We start from the raw sequence: 26,755 nt of genomic DNA, 5'->3' as shown, positions 1-26,755 counted from the left end.
AGCGATGGCACAATCCTCGCAACTGGGTGTGAGCAGGAACCGGGCTGTCCCGAAAATTTGGCCCGCGGCTGCGAGGGCCTACTATACCTGGGGCGCCGGAGGTGGTGGACGGCGGAGCTGGTCGCTGTGGGCAGCGGCCGCCTGCGCGAAGATCCCGGCAGGTACGAGAGGACTGGAGGCTCCATCAGGAGTCGGTGACCTACCCGGAGAGCCACGGAGGTGCGTGGATTGGAGGGCCACGGACGCCTTTTTAAGAGTTGGAACCATGGACAGGCGAGGTGGTGCCCTGGGGGGCAGCTGCGACCAAAAGGCTGCACTGGGACTCCCACAACGCTACACCCCCCGCGTGGTGGGGAAACCAGAATCCTGAAGTGCAGCTGCTCTTCCACCTGGTTTGTGCTGTCTGCGGCAGAAGCGGGGGATCGTGCTGTGCGGTGGCAGGCTCGCCGCGGCCTGCTTTGCTTGGAGACCAGAGTGCTCGGCGGCTGGGACCCGAGGTTGTGGAGGTCTGCTGAGCTTGCACCGAACTAAGTGCAGACGGAGAGCAGAGCGGGTGTCCAAAATGCGGCGGCGGCCTATACAACACTCCCGGCGGGTGCGGGAAGCCCGATGGCAGCATAGGGAGGCAAAGATTTACTGTGGGTACACGGAGGGATGTGAAGACTGGTGCCTGAGCCCAGTGCAAAGTAATCCTGAGGCGGCGGCCATCGTGCACAGACCACGCAGCACAGGGACACTCAGGTCATCTAGAAGTGTGCTGGTGGACGTGTGCCATTCAAAGATGTGTCACGATGAATGAGGGCACACTGCCTGCTGGATGTGTGTATGCAAGGGCACTTCACCACTACACACAGGAGAGGGAGAGCACCAGACCGAGAGTAAGTGTGGAAGACCCTAGTATTGAGATTGGGACTGAAAAGAGGTGCGGAGGAAGGGAGATTTGAGATGGCATTCTGCACCCCTGATTGCGGAAGAAGTGGTGTGCGGGCGACAGAGTGGGCATCGGTTGTGAGCCCCGAATTGGCCCGCACACGGCCTACCACACCGCCCACGCTAATGAAGAGATATGGCTTGTGGGACATTGGCGCTACCCGAGGTGAGTCTGGTATTTGCCGGCTGATATACTGAGGCCTGTTTATTAGTGTGATGTGACCAGGTGCTGTGTAGTGCGAAGCTACAGTGGAGGTGCCCTGCTCTCTGAGGCTGAGCTTATACTGCTGACTTGCAGCCGCTTGTGTGGAGGGTGGCGTTGCAGAAGCAGTGGTGCGAGCACTGGGCGGGCTGCTGATTGTCGGAGTCATGGGCAAGCCTGATACAAAACAGCCCAAGCAGAACTTTGAAAATAAGCGAGCTACTAGGCAAACAGAATCTGACCCTGACGCACAGGGGGCCTCAAACCTGGGCTCGCAGGCAGAGGACCAGGGGGAAGATCTGCGGACATTAATGCTGGTAATGCGATCCAGCTTGTGAAATATAGACACAAAGTTAGATAATCTGACCGCACAGTTAGACTCCGTAAAGAAACAGGTGACCACGCACGAGACCAGATTGGATAGCTTGGAGAACAGGCACACTGAATTCCATGAGTTTCAGGCCGAAACCAAGGAACAATTGCTACAAATGGATAAATTGCTGTGTGTCATTAGGGCCAAGAACAATGATTTGGAGTCGCGGTCTCGAAGGAATAACCTACGAATTACTGGAATTCCAGAGACCACAGCTATTTCCAAAATGGAAGTATTCGTGTCAGACCTACTACACGAGCTGTTTGACCCTCACTTGTCCCCAGTATTCGTGATTGAGTGGGCTCACAGATCCCTGGGCCAGAAACCTCCTGTTGGTTGGACGCAAAGACCAATCCTGGCCAAATTACTGAATTATCAAGACAGGGACCTTATTCTGCGCCTGACAAGGGGAAAGGGACAAATAAATCATAACCCGGATTTTCCCTTAGCGGTGCAGGCGGCACGCAGAGAATTTCTCCCAGCCAAGCGCATCCTTATGCAGGCTCAGATACCTTATTCCCTGCTTTAGGCTAAAGGTCTCGCACGATGGCACTGCTCACTATTTCACAGATGCCAAATCTGCACTGAAATTTGCCACGTATGTTGGCGGCAAGAGGTCTAAGGATGCCGGGGCCGTGGAGGGCCGTTCAGGAGGCCGGCTAAGTGACAATGATTGATTTATAACATGGTTTCTGCTTAGCTTAGTTGCTGAAATTTTAATATGATGTGCAAGTATTCTTTATCGTCGTATGCGTTTCGTTGTATGTGGTGATCTGTTGAAAATTTGTTCTGTACTGCGAGGTGTTGGACCCCGGAGGCCCAGGGGCACATATATCATTGATCCTTAATGTGTATTAGTTACCGCTGACTGCCTGTTCGCATTACCCCCGGCCACCCTGTGCAGACAGGGCAGTTTGCCGGCTGCACCTTGCCCTCATGGGAAGTCTCCCTATATTATGTTTGCAGTTGTCCAAAGTTGGTATTGGGAAGGGTATACTACAGCCTGATTGGGGGGTTGGAGTGGGTGGAGCGGGTCAGGGGTTTGGTTATTTGGTCTTATGCCAGCATGCCGATGCAAGACATTTTGGAGTAGTGCATTGGATTAGTAGCAAGCTGCGGGGTTTCGGGAGCAAGGGTTGGATGCAAGTGCCTCTCGAGGGACCACATAATAACACATTGAATGTTCTCACGTGGAATGTTAGGGGGTGAACGATGGCAGGAAGGCCAGACTAGTACATGCTTATCTGGCAAGACACAACATTGATATATGCTTCATGCAGGAAACTCACCTCAATGTACAGGCATCACAGCAGCTGCGACACAGTAGATGGGGAGAAACACTCTCCGCTATTTATTCCAACTATGCACGGGGAGTGGCGGTACTGATTCGGAGAGGGTTGGGCTGGCGTGAAGAGACTGCATATATCAATCCCGAAGGGAGAGGTATAATTCTACATGGGCGACTGGGCGGTGTGGCTATAATACTAGCGGCTGTATATGGACCAAATGTCGACTCTCCAGACTTTTTTCACGACCTTTGGACACAGATTAGAGCAACTGTGTGCCAAACGATAATTTGGGCCGGAGACTTTAATGCCATACTGAATGATGATCTCGATAGACAGGGCTCGGCCCGCACCTTACACCCTCAGGCTAGCGCGACATTACAGGAAATTATGTCTGACGGTGATTTGTTAGATATTTGGCGGGTCCGGCACCCAGAGCTTAAGGAGGGGACATGTATTTCTAGCCACATGCGGCTTGGTCCCGCTTAGACTTTTGGTTGGTATTGCGTGATGTCGCCACCTGGACACTTGAAGTGGTCCACTTGGCATGCTCGCTGTCAGACCATGCCCCCTGTATGCTTAGACTGTGCTTGCCAGATGTTCCCTGCGCACTTTTACGTGGCGATTACCCCCCATGCACTCCTAGACGAGGCCTTTAAATAGGAAATCCATTCTGACATTTCTGAATATTTTGCGCTTAATACTGGGTCAGTGGCCACGGAGGCCTCGCTATGGGAGGCCTTTAAGATCGTAATAAGGGGACAATGTATTGCAAGACAGGCTGGGGTGCTTAAAGCTATTAGGGGCACTATAGCGGCCTTAGAGGGACAGATCAGGGACCTTGAGAGACAAATCTACAATATGAAGGACTCCGAGACAGCTGCGCTTCTAAAGGCAAAATTGTTGGAGTTTGCTGAGGAATCGCAGCGAGAGGTAAAATTTTTGGGCAAATATGCCGAGGCAAGGAGATATGGCGAAGGAGACAGAACCAGGCGGTACACTGGTGGGTATGATTCGTAAACCCAGGTCCACTGCTTTCGTACACGAGTTACACACTGCTAGTGGGGATACTATTAGGGGCCAATCAGAAGTTCTTAACGAGTTCTCCAACTTTTATTCTTCCGTGTATACTGCCACACAGGTAACCAGTCCGGAAGGCCTGCAGGAGTTTTTAGACTCTATTGCCCTTGTATGGTTTAACAACACACACAGAGTTTATATGGATTTCCCCATTAAGGTGGAGGATGTGGCACAGGTCATAAAAAGTTTGTCGCTCAATAAAGCCCCCGGGCCTGATGGCCTAAGTACTGCTCTGTACAAAACGTACACTGAAGAATTGGCCCCTAGATTGCTCGCAGTTTATGAGGAGGCATTGGAGGCGGACGTTCTTCCAGCGTCAATGAGGGAGGCAATAATAATGTTGAAGCCTGAGAAGGCAGAAACGGAGGTGGACTCCTATAGGCCACTGTCCTTGATTAATGTAGATGTAAAGATCTATGCTAAACTGCTGGCAAATAGATTGCAACCGCTCCTCCTGATGATTGCACTCCCGGACCAGTCGGGGTTTATCCCTGGACGATCGACGTCACACAATTTGTGCACATTGTTTTCAGTGTTGCATTACCTTCACCTGAGTGTTGATGCTGCTGCCATTTTTTTAGATGCAACAAAAGCGTTTTACACGCTTGAGTGGCCATATTTGTTCACAATATTAACACGCATGGGATGGAGTCCTCAGTTTATAAATCTTATCAGGTTGTTATATACAAAACCGCTTGCCCGGATCAGGGGCAATGGTCTACTATCTGACCCATTCAATATATCGCGGGGCACGAGGCAGCCCTGGCTGCCAGAATCCGGCAACATCATACTTCGTGGGGGATTGGTTTCAGCACACACAGCCTACTGATCTCGCTGTATGCGGATGATGTGACTCTATACATTCTTAACCCCGAAAAAAACCTAGACCCAGTCCTTAGAGAATTCATCAGATTTGGATGGTTGGCAGGTATTTCTATTAACTGGAGAAAATCGGTAGTATTTCCACTGAAGGGTGGCACTCCAAGGGTGACATCTGAATTCCAATTGAGATGGGAGGATGAGGCAGTCAAATATTTGGGGGTATGGCTGAGCCGAAACATGCAGGAGATCTGGAACTTGAACTTTGGCAGAGCATACACGTGGTTGGATCTGGTCCAAATTGCCCCTGTCCATTGCCGGTGAGATAGCGCTGCAAAAAATGGTGATCTTGCCGAAGTTTCTATACTTGTTAGTCAACGTGCCGATACCCCTCACACAACACTTTTTTTCATGTGTAGGATCGCAATTACTATCTCTGGTGTGAGCGGGAGGGCAGCCAAGGGTATCATGGGACCTGCTGACGCATCCATTAAGACAGGGCGGCTTGGGTGCCCCTGACATGCAGCTATATGCTTTGTGCGCTCAGGCTCAATTTCTCAATTTTTGGGTGCACCAGACGCCATATCAGCCTCATGTAGCGGTGGAGATGGATGTGGTGGCTCCAGTGCCACTGGGGGTGGCACTGTACCAGAAGCCACAACGACCCAGGGAAGATGTGGACACGGCAGGTACCCTACGCTGGGAGTGGAGTGCACTCCAGAAGAGAGCTAACATCCCTGTTCTATATGCGCCAACTATACCACTGGGGCGAAACCGTGCATTAAAGGTGGGGTGAGTAAGACTCTAGTTAAAGACATGCCATTGCACACTTTTGCTGATCTGTATCCGAATGGTGAGTTTAGGCCCCCCTAGTCAGGACGGATGATCGCACTGTATCTTTCGCTGAGCTGTTTTTATATCACAAATTGAAAACTGCATGCCGTGCGCTTTGGACAGGGTTTCCCGAGGCCCCCCCAACACTGCCAGCTTTAGAGCTTGTCCTGAAGTCACCATCCCCTTGCAAACTAGTCACGCGCTTATATACCAGTATGCAAAATACGGCCCCGGTAATCCGGCCAAAGTCCCTACAGCAGTGGAACAGTGAACTTGACCCTCAATTGAAGGAAGAGCAGTGGGAATTCTGCTGCAGACAGCTGACTGAACTTTCCCCAAATTACAGACTACGCCTCATACATTTAAAATTTTTGTATAGATATTACAGAACACCAGTCAATCTACACCGCATGAAGCAAAGGGAGGATGATAGATGTTGGCGCTGTGGGTATGCCTCGGCATCCTTTTTACATATTGCCTGGGACTGCCCAAGAAACCATGCGTTCTGGCACGAGGTTTTTTCTGCGGTAAACCAAATTGTTAGCAGAACGGATGCCCCCTCCCCAGAGTTGGGCCTTCTGGGTTATATAAAGGACACGCCAACAAAGCAGCGCAAATTACATGCTCTTCTTTTACTGTATGCAAAACAACTGGTGGCTGTTTGCTGGGGGAGAAAAAGGGTTCCTAGATTTAAGGATTGGCTGTCCGATGTGACATATGGTCACACACAACTTGGCATATTCTGGGAGCTGATGCCCCCGACTTCAAGACCGCGTGACATATGGGAGCCATTCCTGTGTTGGGCGCGCACTGGAGCGGAGTCCCCTGCACCTAGTCTTGGTGCGGATACCTAATACAGTGTTGCCTAAATGTACTAGATTAGTTTGCATTGGTTTTGTAAACTTTCCATCATGCATGACTTTGAACTGTTTGGTGTGGCTGAATTATACTCTTTGTTCGCCTCTGATGTTTCATGTGCCTTTCTCATACGAAATGGATTATACTACAGATTGAGATGTGTATAGACAGCTTGCTACCTGGACTGCGCGCGCTGCATGCTTGATGTATTATTTCAGATATGTAAATCCGATGTCTTGTAATTTGAAGCTTTGTATATTACTGTATTGGCTGGCTGGCCGGTTCTTTTGTTGGAACTCCTGTTCCTCTTGTTTGTACTTGACATGTGTATGAATCTTAATAAAAACATTTTTTTTTTTAAACTTTAAAAAAAAAATCTTATAACAATGGTGCTACAACCATGGAAAAACTACACAAGATAGAACTACACAAGATAGCACATCAGACACCTGCTCGATGGAGTGCAGGAAGGAGTTGGTATAGGAACACTGACAAACATTTTGACACACGTTTTATGGTCCTGACCTAGAGTCCAACACTACTGGGGAGAAGTTTAAAAGTGATCAAAGATATCACTCAGTCAGCAACAAGGAGATGTTCTGAGGTCAAGCTTCTGGGAATTGTAGCAGGATCGATCTACTCACTGTATGAGAAGAAAACAATTAACATTACTCTTACTGTAAGCAACAAAACAAATGCCGCTGCACAACTGGGGGTTCTCAAATTATACATAGAGAAGACATGTGGCTATACCACGCAGGACATGGGAGGGAGAAAACCTTTAGAATGCTATGGTAGCCAGTTGTCACCTATATGTCAAGGGAGGTTCGAGAGCTATAGTACCCCATCCATTGATGGGTAATAAACATTTCTGAAGATGATCGGAGGGCAGCCTAAGGTATTATGCACATAATCAACACAAGTCAAGGTAAAGAGAAATGGTGCACCTCCCTAAAGACAACAGCGAGAGCATTAGTTAAGGAACTGCTGAGGTGGGGGTGAGGTCAGACTAGCACGTTCAGAAATTAGAGGACTTCTGGTTGGAATGCAAAGCAGTTAGTAGTTACAACTATGTGGATCAACTTTTGCAGAGAGCCATAAGGTATATTGAGAACTGCATTGGATGGATTTGGGAAAGGAGGCTCCAGAGGGTTAAGGGGCTATGGATAAGTATTAAATGTTTCCCTTCTTTTAAGGTGGAAATGTCCATCTTCCATGCTGCTAACTTAATATAAATGGTTTTACACAATGAACTAAATGTTTTCGGTATACATTCATATATGATTTTATTATTGTGTATTTGCAAACCACGAGAACAACCAAAGGATGCTTAATGGCACTAACTGATCAAGGAAGACGGAGGAAGGAAAACAAAATTATTACTGCACTCTAACCTAAGGCCTGAACAAAGAGCTAGGTTCTTCAGAGGTCTCCAGAATTTTCTGAGTTCGCCTTCAAGGGAAATATGTAGAGGACATGTGTTCCAGAGGGAGGGAATGTTAAAAATGTCAGTCTTACTCTAAACCCTTTGTATATGGGGCAGGCGGGGGCAATATGTGACTTGATTGGTAGTGCAATGTAGGTGGCAAGCTACAGACAGATACTTTTAAATCTGACCCTTTGCTGTGTGGGCAGTCAGTGGACATTTATTAAGGCTACTATAATGTGGTTAGTTTTTGTGAGGTGGCTGGGAATGTAACAGGAAGCAACATTTGGTGCTCTTCGAAGTAGGCTCATTGGTTTTCAGAGCAAATGTTTTTTTTCTAAGATATCAGTGTAAACATGGGAGTTATTGTTTATCTATATGAAGTGGTGCATCCTCATTAACAAGACTAATTTATTCAGTCATGAAAATAATCAATCACTAGGGCCTATCACTTACCTGTACTCGGTTGTCTTGCACAAGTATGTATTTAAGGTTACATCTCCTCATAAAATCAAAAGCCACATTTGGTGGGGTATCCGGATCAATTGGAGAATATGCCGCTGGGACCTGGAGAATTCTAACGAAAAGAAACAGAAGTACAAAAACTAAAATATTGCAGGATAAACCGCACATTTTTATAGTTTTAAATAATTTGAATCATAAAGAATATATAAGAGTGCCCCATACCTAACCTGGAAATGGGCATTAAAAGTGAACAGGTCAGCTGCCCACAAATTAGGACATCAAGAACACTTTGGAGGGACCTCAAAATCATAAAGACTGCAGTACTGAATTCTCTTCCTCATAACTTTATAAACTGCCATATAAACGGACAACTCCCAATATTAGCAAAGTCACATACAAAGTAATTTCCCGACTGCTTCCATGACGTTTTTTCTGCTTGGTAAGATGGCCAAACTGGAATGAAATGTCCGTTAAGTTGCCATACTGTATCCATCAGTCTCTTCCTCCATTGATGACCCCCGCCTCATTTCAGGAACATCACAGGCTCTCTCCTTCTGGGCCTTTCTGCTCCTTTTAACAATCAGTCTTACCTAAGGAAAACTTTTCTACCCACACACCTCACAATTACTCGGGGCAGAGAAGATGAGTTATATCACAGATCTCAGCCTTTGCCTTCCCACTAAGCAGATCAATGGCTGGCAGAGGTAGCGCTAGCACTAAAAAAAGTATGAAGGGCAACCAGTGAAAGTGGCATCTTGCAGCTTTCTAAAAAGCTTTGGCTGACAGCAAAACCACGACACTGAACTTTAATCTTGTAAAAGGCTTATATTATGCATCAACATTTAATTAAGGGGAACCCATGCTAAAGTCAAACGTAACAAGTTTTAGCAGGGGTGGGATGAATGGCTAACGGTTTTCTTGTGCTCTCAAAACACTCAAACCCAAGATACAGGTCTCTTAGGAGTAGTACAGCTACTGTTAGCTAATGAAAATCACTCACATTGAGATAGAAAGCTTTTAGTTGGTGCAGACATTCGTCTTTGTAATATAATCATATAAAAGCAAGACTCCGAATGGATCTTGTCTAAGACCTTTCTTTTTTTTCTATCTTCAACACGTCTTCTGTAATGCCTGAAAACGAGTAGCATATCAAAACAATACCTTATTGGAACACCCACAGCCAGGGGTCAAGCTGTCCAGCACTTTGATGATGTTGTAACAAATTGGTCAATCTGTGTTCTTTGTCTTTGTAATGAGGATTATTCTAGTATTGAGCAGACATTAAGGACTAACAATGCAGTGTGGCATTCATCGGGTTTTAACAAGTAAGACAATCTAAAGCTTCAACGGGATTAGAAAAGAATACATAGTGATGCAGATCTATATGGTAACCCAGTTCAAACACGTTCGGCAATTCCAGTTCCAAATAAAATTCAGATACATCTGTAATGCATAAAGCAAAAACAGGCGAAGTTGATGCTAATGTTCGTAAGTGTGCCGATTTCGTTAAAGATACAGCACTTCTAGCTAAATTGGCTAGGGGTTATATGCACACACAGGATGCTGAATACCATCATAAATGTTTAGTTTGGATTCTATAACACAGGACGCAGTGTACGAAAGAATAAAAACAAATCAGTAGAAGGGTAGCTCTAGCTGAGCTTGTATCTTATCTGAAAGATTCGTGAGTGGGAGAGGTTAAAACAATTTCCAAACTCTGTGACTTAATAAACCTTTACACAAGCAGAGTAAAGCAGCTCGATTCCACTACAGGTAAGGTTAACTCGACAAGACTAAAAGAGAGCATTCTCAGAAATACAAGAGGTTTGAAGGCATACAATAAAGGAAAAGTTGTCCCATTAGCTCTCGAAGAAGACATATGTTTCGCATTAGTACATTGCTGTTACAAGTCAGATTCTGACGCAGTAAATATTGCTAATGCAGCACAAGTTGTTAGAAGGGATATGGTGCCGAAATCTGAAAACTTCAATGGAACGTTTGGGGATGATTGTAGAAACCGATGAGTTCCCAAATTGCATCTTGCCCTTGTTAAAATTATACTTGATGGATCCAACACAAGAGATCAGTATTCCTGTGAAAGAGTCACTACCAATATAGCGTTGTCTATTTCCTACTTACTGACGTTTAACAGTGTAAAGAATTCAAGAACAGACTCTCCTTCAATTCCTAGAAATAACAGCAACAAAGAAACTCCTCTGCTCATATACATTGCTCTTTCTAGACACAGTCAAATGAGAAATCGAGACAATATACAGGTTCTATAAACTAGGTATTTGTATTTCATACTATAGGGTTTCGCAACTATCTGCTGAGGAAGGAATTGGCATCTGCGCACTGTATGAGAGTGAACAAATTCTGTGTCCACCAAAACTGAAGTAGCAAGTACTCCCCAATGGAAATATTGATAACATAGATCACAACCCCGGTTCCATGACAGCTAAAGACTCCTTCCATAGAACAGCTATAACTGACACAACACACATAATGAGAACTAGAATAAATGAATTGTGGTATTGTGGTGATTAATTCTAATAAGGCAAAGTCAAAACAGATTTCAAATCTTCCAGTACTGTATACAAATATCTAACCACATTCAATGAACAATATAGATCATCATGTTCAATTACTGTTTGTAGTTGTTGATCGCCAGAGTGATCTAATTGATGCTGATAACACCTATGAATATAAATGGCTTGAAAGAGTATTCTGCAAGGTTGTGAGTGGAAACATTTCTTCTGATGAAAGCATATCTTGGGCAGCATATCATGCAGCATTGCTACCACCTATCAATAGATCACTATCAACTACTGCATTGTTGCCGCTGTTCACAGAAAGTCCTCATTCAAAATCTATGGTTTGCATTGCATGGAAGTCATTAAAGAATCTGTTGATTATCTCAATCTAGGGCAATTGCCTATTATTTCAATGGATCAAACTCTCTTTTCCCTAGCAAAACAAATTAAACGGGATGTACCACATCATTATGGTGAATATAAATCTGTTGTGATGATGAGGGGGCTTTATATTGAAATGGCTTTCTTTAAAGTATACTTCGAGACTGGCTTTCGAACAGTGGATAAACCAGTATGTTAGACTGATCTGACATCGCTACCATGGGAAAAGCTGATGCTATATTGAAGATTTCCCACCTAACCCGTACACGTCATGCTCATCAAATTACTTTTGCTGAGCTACAGGGAGGCTTATCAAAGTAATCTTGAATCTAGAAAGCCCATGAATAAAAGGGAGTTTTCTAAATTAATTAAATGGAAATCGAACAAGCACCCACACTTTGAATTTAGGGCAATTGTTATGGATCTGCAGATAGTTGCACCTGAATTTGTTTGTTCAATTAGAGCGGGTAACTTTGATTTGTATGTACATGTATTGGATCAGATGTTTCCATAAATGTTTGCTACAAATCATAGTCATTATTCTCGATGGCTGTCTGTCCACAATTGTGACATGGCGACACTAGCAGAACGCCATCCACACATTCACTCAGAGTTTCGTAAAGGAAAGTTCATTGTCAATAAAAACAACTGTGTGTTCTCATCATTTGAAATTCAGATCATGATCAGAAAAATGATTTAATCAAGGGAGATGTAGGTGCTGTAGATCTGACAGAAAATCCTTGAGCTCTCAGTTGTGAATGAATTTGAACAAACGTTTCTGAATGCCAAAAAAACAATCTTTGCCACCATGAACAAATACCTAGTGTACAAAAATATTTCAGGAAAGATGTCAAATCTCTACTGTACACTATGGAGGAACATGGTAATTTGTTTATGGAGGAGAACAGTGATCTATTTGATCTGGACAGCAATGAAGTTATGCTTGCTACCGTTATCATGTCAGTGAAAACAGCACATGAAATAGGTAGATCGCAATATATTTCCTATTTTCAAGAGATGTTGCAAACGTGTTTGAAGTCCATAACACATACAATACCAAGGAACAAACTTCAATTACTCAGCATTAGCCTGCGTAAAGTCCAAAGACAAACTAACTATCCCCGTTAAAAAGTTATTGCAATCTTTTTGCTAGATTATATATCTGGTGTCAGGCAATAAATATACCAAGATACCCTTGGGTGAATATGCTCTTTATAAATACACATGTTATGTTATGTTATGTCATGTAATGTTATGTTTTGTTAAGTTATAAATGACAATTTGGAAGACTTTTTCAAGCACGAGACTCTTTCTTTTCGGCCATATAAATCTGCGAATGGAAAATTCAGACAAGGACAGAAGTTGCAGCTATTGTCGTTGCCAGAAGTACCACCACACACAACACTGCTCCCAAGGTGATGTAAATATATTATATGGTACAACTATAGTGAATATGCTTCCTCTCAAGTCTTGTAAAACATTTGATGATTATACCCCAGCAGTTTTTGTACCCTACTGTCCCGGGTTGGTGAGGGACGGAGAGGGAGGAGGGGTAGGGGAAGTAGATATAGAGTCCGAGACTTTGAAGAAGGTTTTAAGGGACGGCTTTATTTTTATGTAGGACTTTCTCCTTCGGCTGGTGATTCTCTCTCGAGCAAAGGTGGCCGGGTCGATGGCAGGCTTCTGTAAGGGCTCCAGCTTGCGATCAGGTCAGATATCCGCTTGTCCCCAAGTTTCCGGTTGCAGCCGCCGTAAGGAAAGGAGAGAGAGGGACGAATTAGTGGAGGGTTTGGGACTATGGTAAGCAAGGACTGGGATTGAGGGTAACCTACTGCAATGGTGAGTTTATACAGCCGAAGTGTAGGAGTGCTCATGCTAAGAACAGGGGAGAGGGTCAGAGGACGATACACGGGGCTATACAAATATACAGGCTACTCCGTAGGTTGGACCCGATGTCCCACCCAGCCGCCACTCTGCCCCGTACCTGTTGGAGCCACGCTCCTCCCGTGGGAGCATGGCGGGACGACACGTGGAAACGGTGGCCTCCTGGCTTCTCCGACTCCACTCTGGTCGTCAGGGTTTGTTCCGAGCCGGCCTTCTCTTCCTCACTCTGCTCTCCGCTTCGGTATACTCCTCGCTCCTCCGGGAAAACGCCGTCCGTCGCTTCCTGGTTTCTTCCCCCTTTTGACGTCGGGACGCTCGGTAGGGGCGGGGTTTTGTCTATTGTATACTCCCACTTAAAGGGATCAGGCACCTCCACCTTCTCGTTTTGCCACCCGTGTTCGGAGTCTCGTACCGCCCACTCCTCCTGAGGGTATGATTCGGGCTGCTGTAGAGAGGGAATGGAAGCAGGTAAAAGTGGGGTGGCGGACCACCAGTCCAGTTCCGGTGACTGTTCCTCCACCAGGGGACCCGCCCTGTCACACACCTCCCCCCCTGGATTCTCCCGATCCGGGAGAGGAAATACTCTGGATAGAAAGTCTGCATTCCCATTGTCTGCACCTTTCTTATGGAGTACTGAAAAGGAGTAGGGTTGGAGAGCCAGGAACCAGCGGAGTACCCTGGGATTATGACTGCTATTTTGGTGCATCCATTTTAATGGTGCATGATCAGTATGGAGGATGAATGGCCTCCCCTCCAGATAGTATTGCAGCTTGTCTACCGCCCACTTAATTGCCAGACACTCTCGTTCTATGGTGGAATACCTACTCTCCCTCGGAAACAATTTCCGGCTGATGTATAGAGCCGGGTGTTCTAGCCCATCTGTGCCCATCTGAGACAGGACAGCCCCTATTCCCACATTAGAGGCATCGGTGGTGAGAATAAATGGTTTGCTAAAGTCTGGGGACACTAGAACTGGGGCTGTTCTCATGATGCGTTTTAGATTCCTGAAAGAGCTTAAGGCCTCCTTGGAGGGCTGGTTTAGTTCTCTGGGTTTCACATCCTTGCGCAGGAGGTCCGTCAGGGGAGCGGCCACCTCAGAAATCTGGGTATGAATCTTCTGTAATAGCCTATGAGGCCTAAGAAGGCTCTCAAGTCTCTTTTGTTTGCTGGAAAGGGTATCTTTTCAATAGCCTTCACCTTTTCGCTTTGGGGTGCGATGTTACCATCTCCCAAGACATACCCCAAGTAGTTGACACTAGTAAAGGCCGCCCTTGACTTTTTGGCGTTGATGTGTAGCCCTGCCTGTTTGAGGGCGGTCAGGATAATCCGTAGGTGGTTCAGGTGTTCTTCCCAACTGCGACTGTATATCACAATGTCGTCCAAATAAGCTGAACTAAAGGACAGATAGGAATGTAGAACTGTGTTCATAAGGCGCTGGAACGTAGCTGGCGCCCCATGGAGGCCAAAGGGAAGGACCGTAAATTCATAGAGCCCTTCGTCGGTGACAAAGGCTGTTTTCTTCCGGTCTTCCTCCCGGAGGGAAACCTGCCAATACCCCTTCGTGAGGTCCAGGGTGGTGATGTACATAGCGTCTCCTATTTTTTCGATAAGTTCATCAACCCGCGGAATCGGGTATGTATCAAAGGAAGAAATGGCGTTTAGAGCCCGGAAATCCATACAAAACCGTTTGGAACCGTCGGGTTTCGGGATCATCACGATGGGCAATGACCAGTTGCTCTTTGATGGCCGGATGACTCCAAGGGTCAGCATGTCTTGGACTTCTTTCTTCACTGCTTCCCGTCTAGCCGCTGGGATTCGGTAGGGTCGCTGTTTTATTATTTTTCCGGGAGGAGTTTCAATATGGTGTTCCACTAGGGTCGTCTTCCAAGGCAGGTCAGAAAAGATGTCAGAAAAGGTGTGTAATACGTTCGTTAGGTCTTCTCTCATCTGATCAGATAGATTCGAGTTCACCACCGGATGTTCCAACGTAGAGGGGTCTATCCGGGCGGATGGAACCGCCCAATGGGTCCCTCTGGGAGCGGGTTCCAGCCATTCCTTCAGGAGATTGATGTGGTAGCACTGAGTTTTGGTAGAAGACAGGCGTAATCGGTAGGTGGTATCCCCTATCGTCTCAACTACCTGGAAGGGTCCTTGTCATTCGTTCTTGCTCTTGCTGCTGATAGATGGCAATAACACGAGTGCCCACTTTCCCACCGAAAGGCGCCTCAATCTCTTACCTTTGTCGTAATTCTTCTTTTGTTGTCTTTGTCTATGCTCCAAATTGGATTAGGCGAGGTCTCTTAATTTACCTAGCTTAGACTTCAATTGCATGGTATATTCTAGCACTGATTTCTGTTCTTGTGCCTCTTCAGACTCCCACATTTCTTTGGTCATCTCCAGCAGCGATCTAGGGAGGCGTCCGTACAGGAGCTCGAAGGACGAGCATCCCAGACTACTCTACTTCTGAGCTCGCAATACATATAGGGCCAGGGGTAACAGCCGATCCCAGTCCGGACCCTCGGATGTCAACATCTTCTTCAGGGTGGTCTTGAGGGTCTGATTATACCTTTCCACCAGGCCGTCCATTTGGGGGCGGTATACCGATGTTTTCAGGTGTCTTATGTCCAGCGTTTTGCATACCTCCTTCATCAGTCTAGAGGTAAATGGAGTGCCTTGATCGGTCAACACTTCTTTGGGAAACCCAACCCGGGAAAACAACTCTACGAACTTTCCGGCAATCGCAGCCGTGGTGGGGGTCCTTAAGGGAAACGCTTCAATGAATCTTGTGGCTTAGTCCACTATAACGAGAGCATATAGATGCCCTTTTGAAGATTTAGGCAGGGGGCCTATTAGATCCATGCCCACCCGTTCAAAGGGGACTCCGATGATAGGCATAGGTTGCAACGGGGCCCCGCTGGGTCGGTGAGTGTTTCGTCTCTGACAGATTTCACATTTCACACAGTACTCTTGTACATCCTTATAAATACCGGGCCAGAAGAAATGTCTTATTATGCTCTCTGTGGTTTTTTCGTTCCCGGCATGTCCAGCAGTGAGGTGGGTGTGCACAAAGAAGAGCACCTGCTCTCTGAAAGGTAGGGGTACTAACAACTGGGGGCTATTTCCTTCCTGGGATACCCTGTATAGTAAATCTTTCTTAATGATAAACCTGGGATAGGTCGGTGTGTTCCCTGGTCAGCATGAGCGCTTTCCCACGCATTAAATAAGGTTCTGTCCTCGCCCTGGGCGAATTTGAAACTGCGGTCCGCTGTCCAGGGCCTGGGGGTTAGGTATGCAGGAATGGGCCCTTCCCCTTGTTGTCTGTGTCGGTTGAGGGTGTTCTGAAAGAGGGAGAGAAACTCAGGGTTATCCACCCCCAGAATCACGTCTTCGGGGAGGGAGTCCACCACCCCCACCCTGACAGTACAAGGACCCTTGTCGGTGGGAGTTAGGGTAATCGAGGCCAGGGGGTAGGGCTTTACGTCCCCATGGACGCAGCGTATGTGCACTACTGCCTTTGGAACGTACTGGCTGGGGAGGACAAAGCGCTCCTGTAAGACTGACTGTCTGCACCCTGAATCCAGGAGGTCCCTCACATTGTAGCCATTCATCCTCATACTTACATAAAATGAAGCACCCATTTCGGCAGAGTATAGGATAGACTTGGGCAGGTACCCTACTTCCATCGGTTCCTCGGTAGGTCGTTTTCTGGGGCACGTCCGAGCGATGTGTCCCCATTCCCCACACTCGAAGCATTGGGGCCCCTTCACCATGGGAGAAATCATTCCGGGAGGCCTGGGTCGCGTCGGTTCCCCACTCGGTTTGAATTTCTTTTACACCTTAAGGAGTGAGGGTTGTTTGCTGGTTTTCTCGCTTTCCCAGCTGATGTTCCTGGGCTGGGCTCTGGCAAAGGTAGCAGCCATCTCAATGGCCTGTCCTATGTCTAGTCCAGAATGCTGGCGCAGCCACCTCTGGGAGGCATAGGGGAGGGCGTCCATAAACTGTTCCAAGTAAACCTTGTTCAAGATTTCCTCCTTACTACAAGACTCCGGCTTCAACCATTTATCCGCGGCCATCTTCATGCGAAAGAAAAGGGTTTGGGGATTCTCCCCGGGTACCCCTCTCTCCTTTCTAAACCGCACTCGGTAGGCCTCCTGATCCAGCCCCAAGTGGTCCAAGATAACTTCCTTGATTATCATATAGGGGGTGTTCCCCAGGGGATTGGCAGCCTGATAGGCAGACTGCGCCTCACCCGTGAGGAGAGGGGCGAGGAAGAAGGGCCACTTCTCTTCGGGCCATCTCAAAGCGCGGGCGCCCCTTTCAAAGTTCATCATAAAGGCATCCGGATCTTCACCATGCCCGTACTTTTGGAGAGCAATGCCCGAGGGGTTAGGGGTATGTACTCGAGCCTCTCCAGGAGCATACAGGGTTGGAGGCAGCACATTATTCAGGCTCTCGATGTGGGCAGATATGGTTGATTTAAACATTTCCTTATCTTCCTGTGCCGAGGACAGCTGCCGTTCCACAGCCCACTCGAGTTTTTCCTGCCCTTTAATCATGTGCTGTATCAGGGCGTCCATCTCGCTGCTGCAGACGGACTGTGCTGGTAATCCCACTTCTGGCACCACTTGTCCCGGGTTGGTGAGGGACGGAGAGGGAGGAGGGGTAGTGGAAATAGATGTAGAGTCCGAGACTTTGAAGACGGTTTTAAGGGACGGCTTTATTTTTATGCAAGACTTTCTCCTTCGGCTGGTGATTCTCTCTCGAGCAAAGGCGGCCGGGTCGATGGCAGGCTTCCGTGAGGGCTCCAGCTTGCGATCAGGTCAGGTATCCGCTTGTCCCCAAGTTTCCGGTTGCAGCCGCCGTAAGGAAAAGAGAGAGAGGGACGAATTAGTGGAGGGTTTGGGACTATGGTAAAGCAAGGACCGGGAGTGAGGGTAACCTAGTGCAATGGTGAGTTTATACAGCCGAAGTGTAGGAGTTCTCGTGCGAGGAACAGGGGAGAGGGTCAGAGGACTATACACGGGGCTATACAAATATACAGGCTACTCCGTAGGTTGGACCCGACGTCCCACCCAGCCCGCCACTCTGCCCCGTACCTGTTGGAGCCACGCTCCTCCCGTGGGAGCCTGGCGGGGCGACACGTGGAAACGGTGGCCTCCTGGCTTCTCCGACTCCACTCTGGTCGTCAGGGTTTGTTCCAAGCCGTCCTTCTCTTCCTCACTCTGCTCTCCGCTTCGGTATACTCCTCGCTCCTCCGGGAAAACGCCATCCGTCGCTTCCTGGTTTCTTCCCCCTTTTGACGTCGGGACGCTCGGTAGGGGCGGGGTTTCGTCCGTTGTATACTCCCACTTAAAGGGATCAGGCACCTCCACCTTCTCGTTTTGCCACCAGTGTTCGGAGTCTCGTACCGCCCACTCCTCCTGAGGGTATGATTCGGGCTGCTGTAGAGAGGGAATGGAAGCAGGTAAAAGTGGGGTGGCGGACCACCAGTCCAGTTCCGGTGACTGTTCCTCCACCAGGGGACCCGCCCTGTCACACACCTCCCCCCCTGGATTCTCCCGATCGGGGAGAGGAAATACTCTGGATAGAAAGTCTGCATTCCCATTGTCTGCACCTTTCTTATGGAGTACTGAAAAGGAGTAGGGTTGGAGAGACAGGAACCAGCGGAGTACCCTGGGATTATGACTGCTATTTTGGTGCATCCATTTTAATGGGGCATGATCAGTATGGAGGATGAATGGCCTCCCCTCCAGATAGTATTGCAGCTTGTCTACCGCCCACTTAATTGCCAGACACTCTCGTTCTATGGTGGAATACCTACTCTCCCTCGGAAACAATTTCTGGCTGATGTATAGAGCCGGGTGTTCTAGCCCATCTGTGCCCATCTGAGACAGGACAGCCCCTATTCCCACATTAGAGGCATCAGTGGTGAGAATAAATAGTTTGCTAAAGTCTGGGGACACTAGAACTGGGGCTGTTGTCATGATGCGTTTTAGATTCCTGAAAGCGCTTAAGGCCTCCTTGGAGGGCTGGTTTAGTTCTCTGGGTTTCACATCCTTGCGCAGGAGGTCCGTCAGGGGAGCGGCCACCTCAGCAAATCTGGGTATGAAACTTCTGTAATAGCCTATGAGGCCTAAGAAGGCTCTCATGTCTCTTTTGTTTGCTGGAAAGGGTATCTTTTCAATAGCCTTCACCTTTTCGCTTTGGGGTGCGATGGTACCATCTCCCAAGACGTACCCCAAGTAGTTGACACTAGTAAAGGCCGCCCTTGACTTTTTGGCATTGATGTGTAGTCCAGCCTGTTTGAGGGCGGTCAGGATAATCCGTAGGTGGTTCAGGTGTTCTTTCCAACTGTGACTGTTTATCACAATGTCGTCCAAATAAGCTGAACTAAAGGACAGATAGGGATGTAGAACTGTATTCATAAGGCGCTGGAACGTAGCTGGCGCCCCATGGAGGCCAAAGGGAAGGACCGTAAATTCATAGAGCCCTTCGTCGGTGACAAAGGCTGTTTTCTTCCGGTCTTCCTCCCGGAGAGGCACCTGCCAATACCCCTTCGTGAGGTCCAGGGTGGTGATGTACATAGCGTCTCCTATTTTTTCGATAAGTTCATCAACCCGCGGAATCGGGTATGTATCAAAGGAAGAAATGGCGTTTAGAGCCCGAAAATCCATACAAAACCGTTTGGAACCGTCGGGTTTCGGGATCATCACGATGGGCGATGACCAGTTGCTCTTTGATGGCCGGATGACTCCAAGGGTCAGCATGTCCTGGACTTCTTTCTTCACTGCTTCCGTCTAGCCGCTGGGATTCGGTAGGGTCGCTGTTTTATTATCTTTCCGGGAGGAGTTTCAATATGGTGTTCCACTAGGGTCGTCTTCCAAGGAAGGTCAGAAAAGATGTCAGAAAAGGTGTGTAATACGTTCGTTAGGTCTTCTCTCGTCTGATCGGATAGTTTCGAGTTCACCACCGGATGTTCCAACGTAGAGGGGTCTATCCGGGCGGATGGAACCGCCCAATGGGTCCCTCTGGGAGCGGGTCCCAGCCATTCCTTCAGGAGATTGATGTGGTAGCACTGAGTTTTGGTAGAAGACAGGCGTAATCAGTAGGTGGTATCCCCTATCGTCTCAACTACCTGGAAGGGTCCTTGTCATTCGTTCTTGCTCTTGCTGCTGATAGATGGCAATAACATGAGTGCCCACTTTCCCACCGAAAGGCGCCTCAATCTCTTACCTTTGTCGTAATTCTTCTTTTGTTGTCTTTGTCTATGCTCCAAATTGGATTAGGCGAGGTCTCTTAATTTACCTAGCTTAGACTTCAATTGCATGGTATATTCGCCCACTCCTCCTGAGGGTATGATTCGGGCTGCTGTAGAGAGGGAATGGAAGCAGGTAAAAGTGGGGTGGCGGACCACCAGTCCAGTTCCGTGACTGTTCCTCTACCAGGGGACCAGCCCTGTCACACCTACATAGAAACTCAAGCAAGGAACGTGAAGTGATTGGATCTTGTGTGGGATATTTTTATACTGGAAGAGGTGAGGGTCTTTGCAAGTGAGTTGAATCTAACACTCCTGTACCCAGAGACTGGCATAGCTTCCTTAAATGAGATGAAAACAAGACAGAGTTCTTTCGTTACTGAGCAGGAGTGCAACTTACTAACATCGAAGGGAAGCAAGTAATTGTCATCGGTCAGGATAAAGTTGCAAGTTCCACATCAATCATGAATTTCGAATGATATCGCCATGCAATCATAAGGAGGCATACACACAAGGTATGCTTCATTTTTTTATGCAGCAACTGAAGGTCATTCCAATTTAATGATTTGTACAGTAGATACCGATGAAGTCGTTCTTGCGATTGCTAATTTTAAAAACATTGGATGCCAAAGAATTGTGGTTAGCTTTTGTTACAGGAAAAAAGTTTCTCTACATACTAGCTTACAGTATTGCAGCAACCTTAGACATTGATATATGTAAATATCTGCACTTTTTACAAGCTTTAACAAGTTTCGACACCACATCAGCTTTTAGGGGTGGGCTGAATTTGCGTAATCGTGTTACGCAAATCTCCGCGAAACGGTAAAAAATCTCCGCGAACATGCAGAAATTTCGCGAACACGCGGAATTGCTTGTTCACAATGCTTTTTTACAGTTCGCAGTCGCTGTTTGCGTGCTCGGGGGGAAATATCTCGCAAACACGCATTTTGTGAACGCGAACAAGCAAAAAAATTCGCGACGTCGCGGAACGCAGAATTTTGGGCAATTTTGTGTTCTCCGCAGAACGCGAAATTACCCAAATTACCCAAATTCAGCGAGCGGAACGGAATTTACCGCCCAGGCCTACTTTTCATGGGAGAGGGAAGAAAGCAGTTCATGACACCTGGATGGCATTATCTTCTGCTACTCCTGCATTTACATTTCTGAGAGATCGACCAAGTCCTGTTGATCCTGTTCATTATGGAAATGTCGAGAGAGTCATTGTACTAATGTATAGTCGCATTTGTCCATTGCATGAAATAAATAGTGCTTGCCAATTCGTGTTTGCAAATGGCAACAGAACTATTGAAAGCATTCCACATACACAAGATGTTCTTCTTCAACATGTTAAACAATCTGCGTACCAAGGGGGCCATGTTTGGGGTCAGACTTAAGTGACCATGCAAGAATTGTGAAATTTAAATTATTGTTGCAGGAAGCAGATTGATGAAGTAATGGTACCTTGGACAACCATTTCGGAGGCAACGACGGCATGCAAAGAACTTATTTGTTGAGGGTGCAAAAAGATGTGCCAAAATCAATGAAAATGTTCACAGGCAAGACTTCTGTACACCGAACTCTGCTTTTGCAGCGGAAACTGTTATCAAGATTAAAACAGTGTACAAACTTGAATCATCATTGTTTCATATTATAGAAATGTTATCAGTGTTTAATATAGTCTTGTATTCTTTAATTAAAATGGAAACATTATCCACATGTTCATAGTTTGTGTTGTAAGGAAACAAATAATGCAAATTATAAGTTTACTTTCATTACAGTGTTTGTTACTTATTCCTGGCATCCTTATTGACGTCCATTTTGATATTATATTTATGACATCAACGTCTACATCCAAAGTGGGCATGCACATGACATGCACTGACGTGTACACATCAACTTTTGTGCCAAATTTGATGCATATCAGAAGATGTAGAATGATTTTTTTTATATTTATGGGCCACCTTGGATTTAGATTAGACTATATGACGTAATATGCTTTATCCCTACAAAGACAAATGTATGTACCAACTTTCAGCTTGCTATTGAAAAGTGAACGATTTTTCAGTCTAACAGCTATACTAAAGTATTTTTGGCTAATTAACTGTAGCACAGGTTAAAATCAAAATACGAATTTACCCCCAAAGGTGTTTGGGTATTTGGAAACACTGTGCTCTTATTCTGATACAGAAATGTGCACAAATTAATTTATGTAGGAGGAAATTGTTTGCAGAAAAATAGTCAAATGATGGTGTGCTGCAGTAGAAAATAAAATGCAGGGGAAGTGGCAAACGGGTTGAGACAACCCCTGACTGTGTGTTAGCTATAACGAATCTGTGCACTTTTTTACAGAACATGTCTCTAGACAAATTTAAGCAAATATGGGAACGGTACATGTTATTACAATGTTACTATCTTAATTAGACAAAGATGCAAAACAACTGTAAAAATCAAATGATATTACTCAGAAAAGAAACCATTTTACAACGGTCGTGTACATTCACCAAGACAACGTAATTGGGACTTAGTGCATTATTACTAATTGTACGACTCAAGTAAACCTTGATCTGTATTAACCTTTCTTTTTTTTTTTTATTTACTTTCCATTGCCAAGGGCAACAAGCATTTACAATGCAACGGTTTCGCCTTTGCCAAAGTTAGAGCTATTGGCATTGTAAATGACAAAATTTTTATTTATGTGTTGGTTTTGAAAACAGATAAATAAATGGCATTGTCATTTACATTGCCAACAGCTTAATCTCTTGCAAATGTAAGACCTATTGTACCCTACTGGATTTCACTGAAGAAATTCAGAGTCTGGTCTGCAGATGTCACGTGACAGACGGCCAATTGACAGCTGAGGGGGTTAAACCGTGCTGGGGTGGCACATTAAGGCGACGCTTGCTGTCCGTGCTTGTGAGCAGGGTAGTGCACCTGTTGAGGGAGAGAGAGTGTGTTTGCATATGTGCGTGCATGCATGTGTGTGTGTGAATAAGCACTTCCAAGATTTAGTGGGACTAGAGTTTTTATCTACAAATCATTGTTTTCAGCTGTGTTCTAATGGAATCAAAACAACACTCCCTATGCACTCTGCACTCCCTATGCACTCTCCACTCCCTATGCACTCTCCACTCCCTATGCACTCTCCACTCCCTATGCACTCTCCACTACCTATGCACTCTGCACTCCCTATGCACTCTCCACTCCCTATGCACTCTCCACTCCCTATGCACTCTCCACTCCCTATGCACTCTCCACTCCCTATGCACTCTCCACTCCCTATGCACTCTCCACTCCCTATGCACTCTCCACTCCCTATGCACTCTGCACTCTGCACTCCCTATGCACTCTCCACTCCCTATGCACTCTGCACTCCCTATGCACTCTCCACTCTGCACTCCCTATCCACTCTGCACTCCCTATGCACTCTGCACTCCCTATGCACTCTGCACTCCCTATGCACTCTGCACTCCCTATGCACTCTGCACTCCCTATGCACTCTGCACTCTGCACTCCCTATGCCCTCTCCACTCCCTATGCACTCTGCACTCTGCACTCCCTATGCACTCTCCACTCCCTATGCACTCTGCACTCCCTATGCACTCTCCACTCCCTATGCACTCTGCACTCCCTATGCACTCCCTATGCACTCTCCACTCCCTATGCACTCTGCACTCCCTATGCACTCTCCACTCCCTATGCACTCTCCACTCCCTATGCACTCTGCACTCCCTATGCACTCTGCACTCTCCACTCCCTATGCACTCTGCACTCTCCACTCCCTATGCACTCTGCACTCTCCACTCCCTATGCACTCTCCACTCTCCATGCACTCTCCACTCTCCACTCCCTATGCACTCTGCACTCTCCACTCCCTATGCACTCTCCACTCTCCACTCCCTATGCACTCTCCACTCTCCACTCCCTATGCACTCTCCACTCTCCACTCCCTATGCACTCTCCACTCCCTATGCACTCTCCACTCTCCATGCACTCTCCACTCTCCACTCCCTATGCACTCTGCACTCTCCACTCCCTATGCACTCTCCACTCTCCACTCCCTATGCACTCTCCACTCCCTATGCACTCTGCACTCTCCACTCCCTATGCACTCTGCACTCCCTATGCACTCTCCACTCCCTATGCACTCTCCACTCCCTATGCACTCTCCACTCCCTATGCACTCTCCACTCCCTATGCACTCTCCACTCCCTATGCACTCTCCACTCCCTATGCACTCTCCACTCTGCACTCCCTATGCACTCTGCACTCCCTATGCACTCTCCACTCTGCACTCCCTATGCACTCTGCACTCCCTATGCACTCTGCACTCCCTATGCACTCTCCACTCCCTATGCACTCTCCACTCCCTATGCACTCTCCACTCCCTATGCACTCTCCACTCCCTATGCACTCTCCACTCCCTATGCACTCTCCACTCCCTATGCACTCTCCACTCTGCACTCCCTATGCACTCTCCACTCCGCACTCCCTATGCACTCTCCACTCTGCACTCCCTATGCACTCTCCACTCCCTATGCACTCTCCACTCTGCACTCCCTATGCACTCTCCACTCCCTATGCACTCTGCACTCCCTATGCACTCTCCACTCTGCACTCCCTATGCACTCTGCACTCCCTATGCACTCCCTATGCACTCTCCACTCTGCACTCCCTATGCACTCTCCACTCTGCACTCTGCACTCCCTATGCACTCTCCACTCCCTATGCACTCTCCACTCCCTATGCACTCTCCACTCCCTATACACTCTCCACTCCCTATGCACTCTCCACTCCCTATGCACTCTCCACTCCCTATGCACTCTCCACTCCCTATGCACTCTCCACTCCCTATGCACTCTCCACTCCCTATGCACTCTGCACTCCCTATGCACTCTCCACTCTGCACTCCCTATCCACTCTGCACTCCCTATGCACTCTCCACTCCCTATGCACTCTCCACTCCCTATGCACTCTGCACTCCCTATGCACTCTGCACTCTCCACTCCCTATGCACTCTGCACTCTCCACTCCCTATGCACTCTGCACTCTCCACTCCCTATGCACTCTGCACTCTCCACTCCCTATGCACTCTCCACTCTCCATGCACTCTCCACTCTCCACTCTCCATGCACTCTCCACTCTCCACTCCCTATGCACTCTGCACTCTCCACTCCCTATGCACTCTCCACTCTCCACTCCCTATGCACTCTCCACTCTCCACTCCCTATGCACTCTCCACTCTCCACTCCCTATGCACTCTCCACTCCCTATGCACTCTCCACTCTCCATGCACTCTCCACTCTCCACTCCCTATGCACTCTGCACTCTCCACTCCCTATGCACTCTCCACTCTCCACTCCCTATGCACTCTCCACTCCCTATGCACTCTCCACTCTCCATGCACTCTCCACTCTCCACTCCCTATGCACTCTGCACTCCCTATGCACTCTCCACTCCCTATGCACTCTCCACTCCCTATGCACTCTCCACTCCCTATGCACTCTCCACTCCCTATGCACTCTCCACTCCCTATGCACTCTCCACTCCCTATGCACTCTCCACTCCCTATGCACTCTCCACTCTGCACTCCCTATGCACTCTGCACTCCCTATGCACTCTCCACTCTGCACTCCCTATGCACTCTGCACTCCCTATGCACTCTGCACTCCCTATGCACTCTGCACTCCCTATGCACTCTCCAATCCCTATGCACTCTCCACTCCCTATGCACTCTCCACTCCCTATGCACTCTCCACTCCCTATGCACTCTGCACTCCCTATGCACTCTCCACTCCCTATGCACTCTCCACTCCCTATGCACTCTCCACTCCCTATGCACTCTCCACTCTGCACTCCCTATGCACTCTCCACTCCGCACTCCCTATGCACTCTCCACTCTGCACTCCCTATGCACTCTCCACTCCCTATGCACTCTCCACTCTGCACTCCCTATGCACTCTCCACTCCCTATGCACTCTGCACTCCCTATGCACTCTCCACTCTGCACTCCCTATGCACTCTGCACTCCCTATGCACTCTGCACTCCCTATGCACTCCCTATGCACTCTCCACTCTGCACTCCCTATGCACTCTCCACTCTGCACTCTGCACTCCCTATGCACTCTCCACTCCCTATGCACTCTCCACTCCCTATGCACTCTCCACTCCCTATGCACTCTCCACTCCCTATGCACTCTCCACTACCTATGCACTCTCCACTACCTATGCACTCTCCACTCCCTATGCACTCTCCACTCCCTATGCACTCTCCACTCCCTATGCACTCTCCACTCCCTATGCACTCTCCACTCCCTATGCACTCTGCACTCCCTATGCACTCTCCACTCTGCACTCCCTATCCACTCTGCACTCCCTATGCACTCTGCACTCCCTATGCACTCTGCACTCCCTATGCACTCTGCACTCCC

General features: G+C 47.6%; 1 protein-coding gene across 1 annotated transcript in view; it reads right to left on the bottom strand.

Annotated features, from left to right (window-relative positions):
• Window positions 1-26,755, bottom strand: part of AASDH (aminoadipate-semialdehyde dehydrogenase) — a 550,271-nt gene that overhangs the window by 508,149 nt on the left and 15,367 nt on the right. Inside the window, exon 3 of the mRNA XM_078678161.1 lies at window positions 8,265-8,385. Within this exon, the coding sequence (XP_078534287.1) occupies window positions 8,265-8,385 (121 nt within the window). The remainder of the gene's footprint in view (window positions 1-8,264; window positions 8,386-26,755) is intronic.

This window comes from Lissotriton helveticus, chromosome 2_2 (genome assembly GCF_964261635.1).
Source record: "Lissotriton helveticus chromosome 2_2, aLisHel1.1, whole genome shotgun sequence".
In the NCBI taxonomy this organism is placed as follows: domain Eukaryota; kingdom Metazoa; phylum Chordata; class Amphibia; order Caudata; family Salamandridae; genus Lissotriton; species Lissotriton helveticus.
This window is presented reverse-complemented; position numbering and strand designations above follow the sequence as displayed.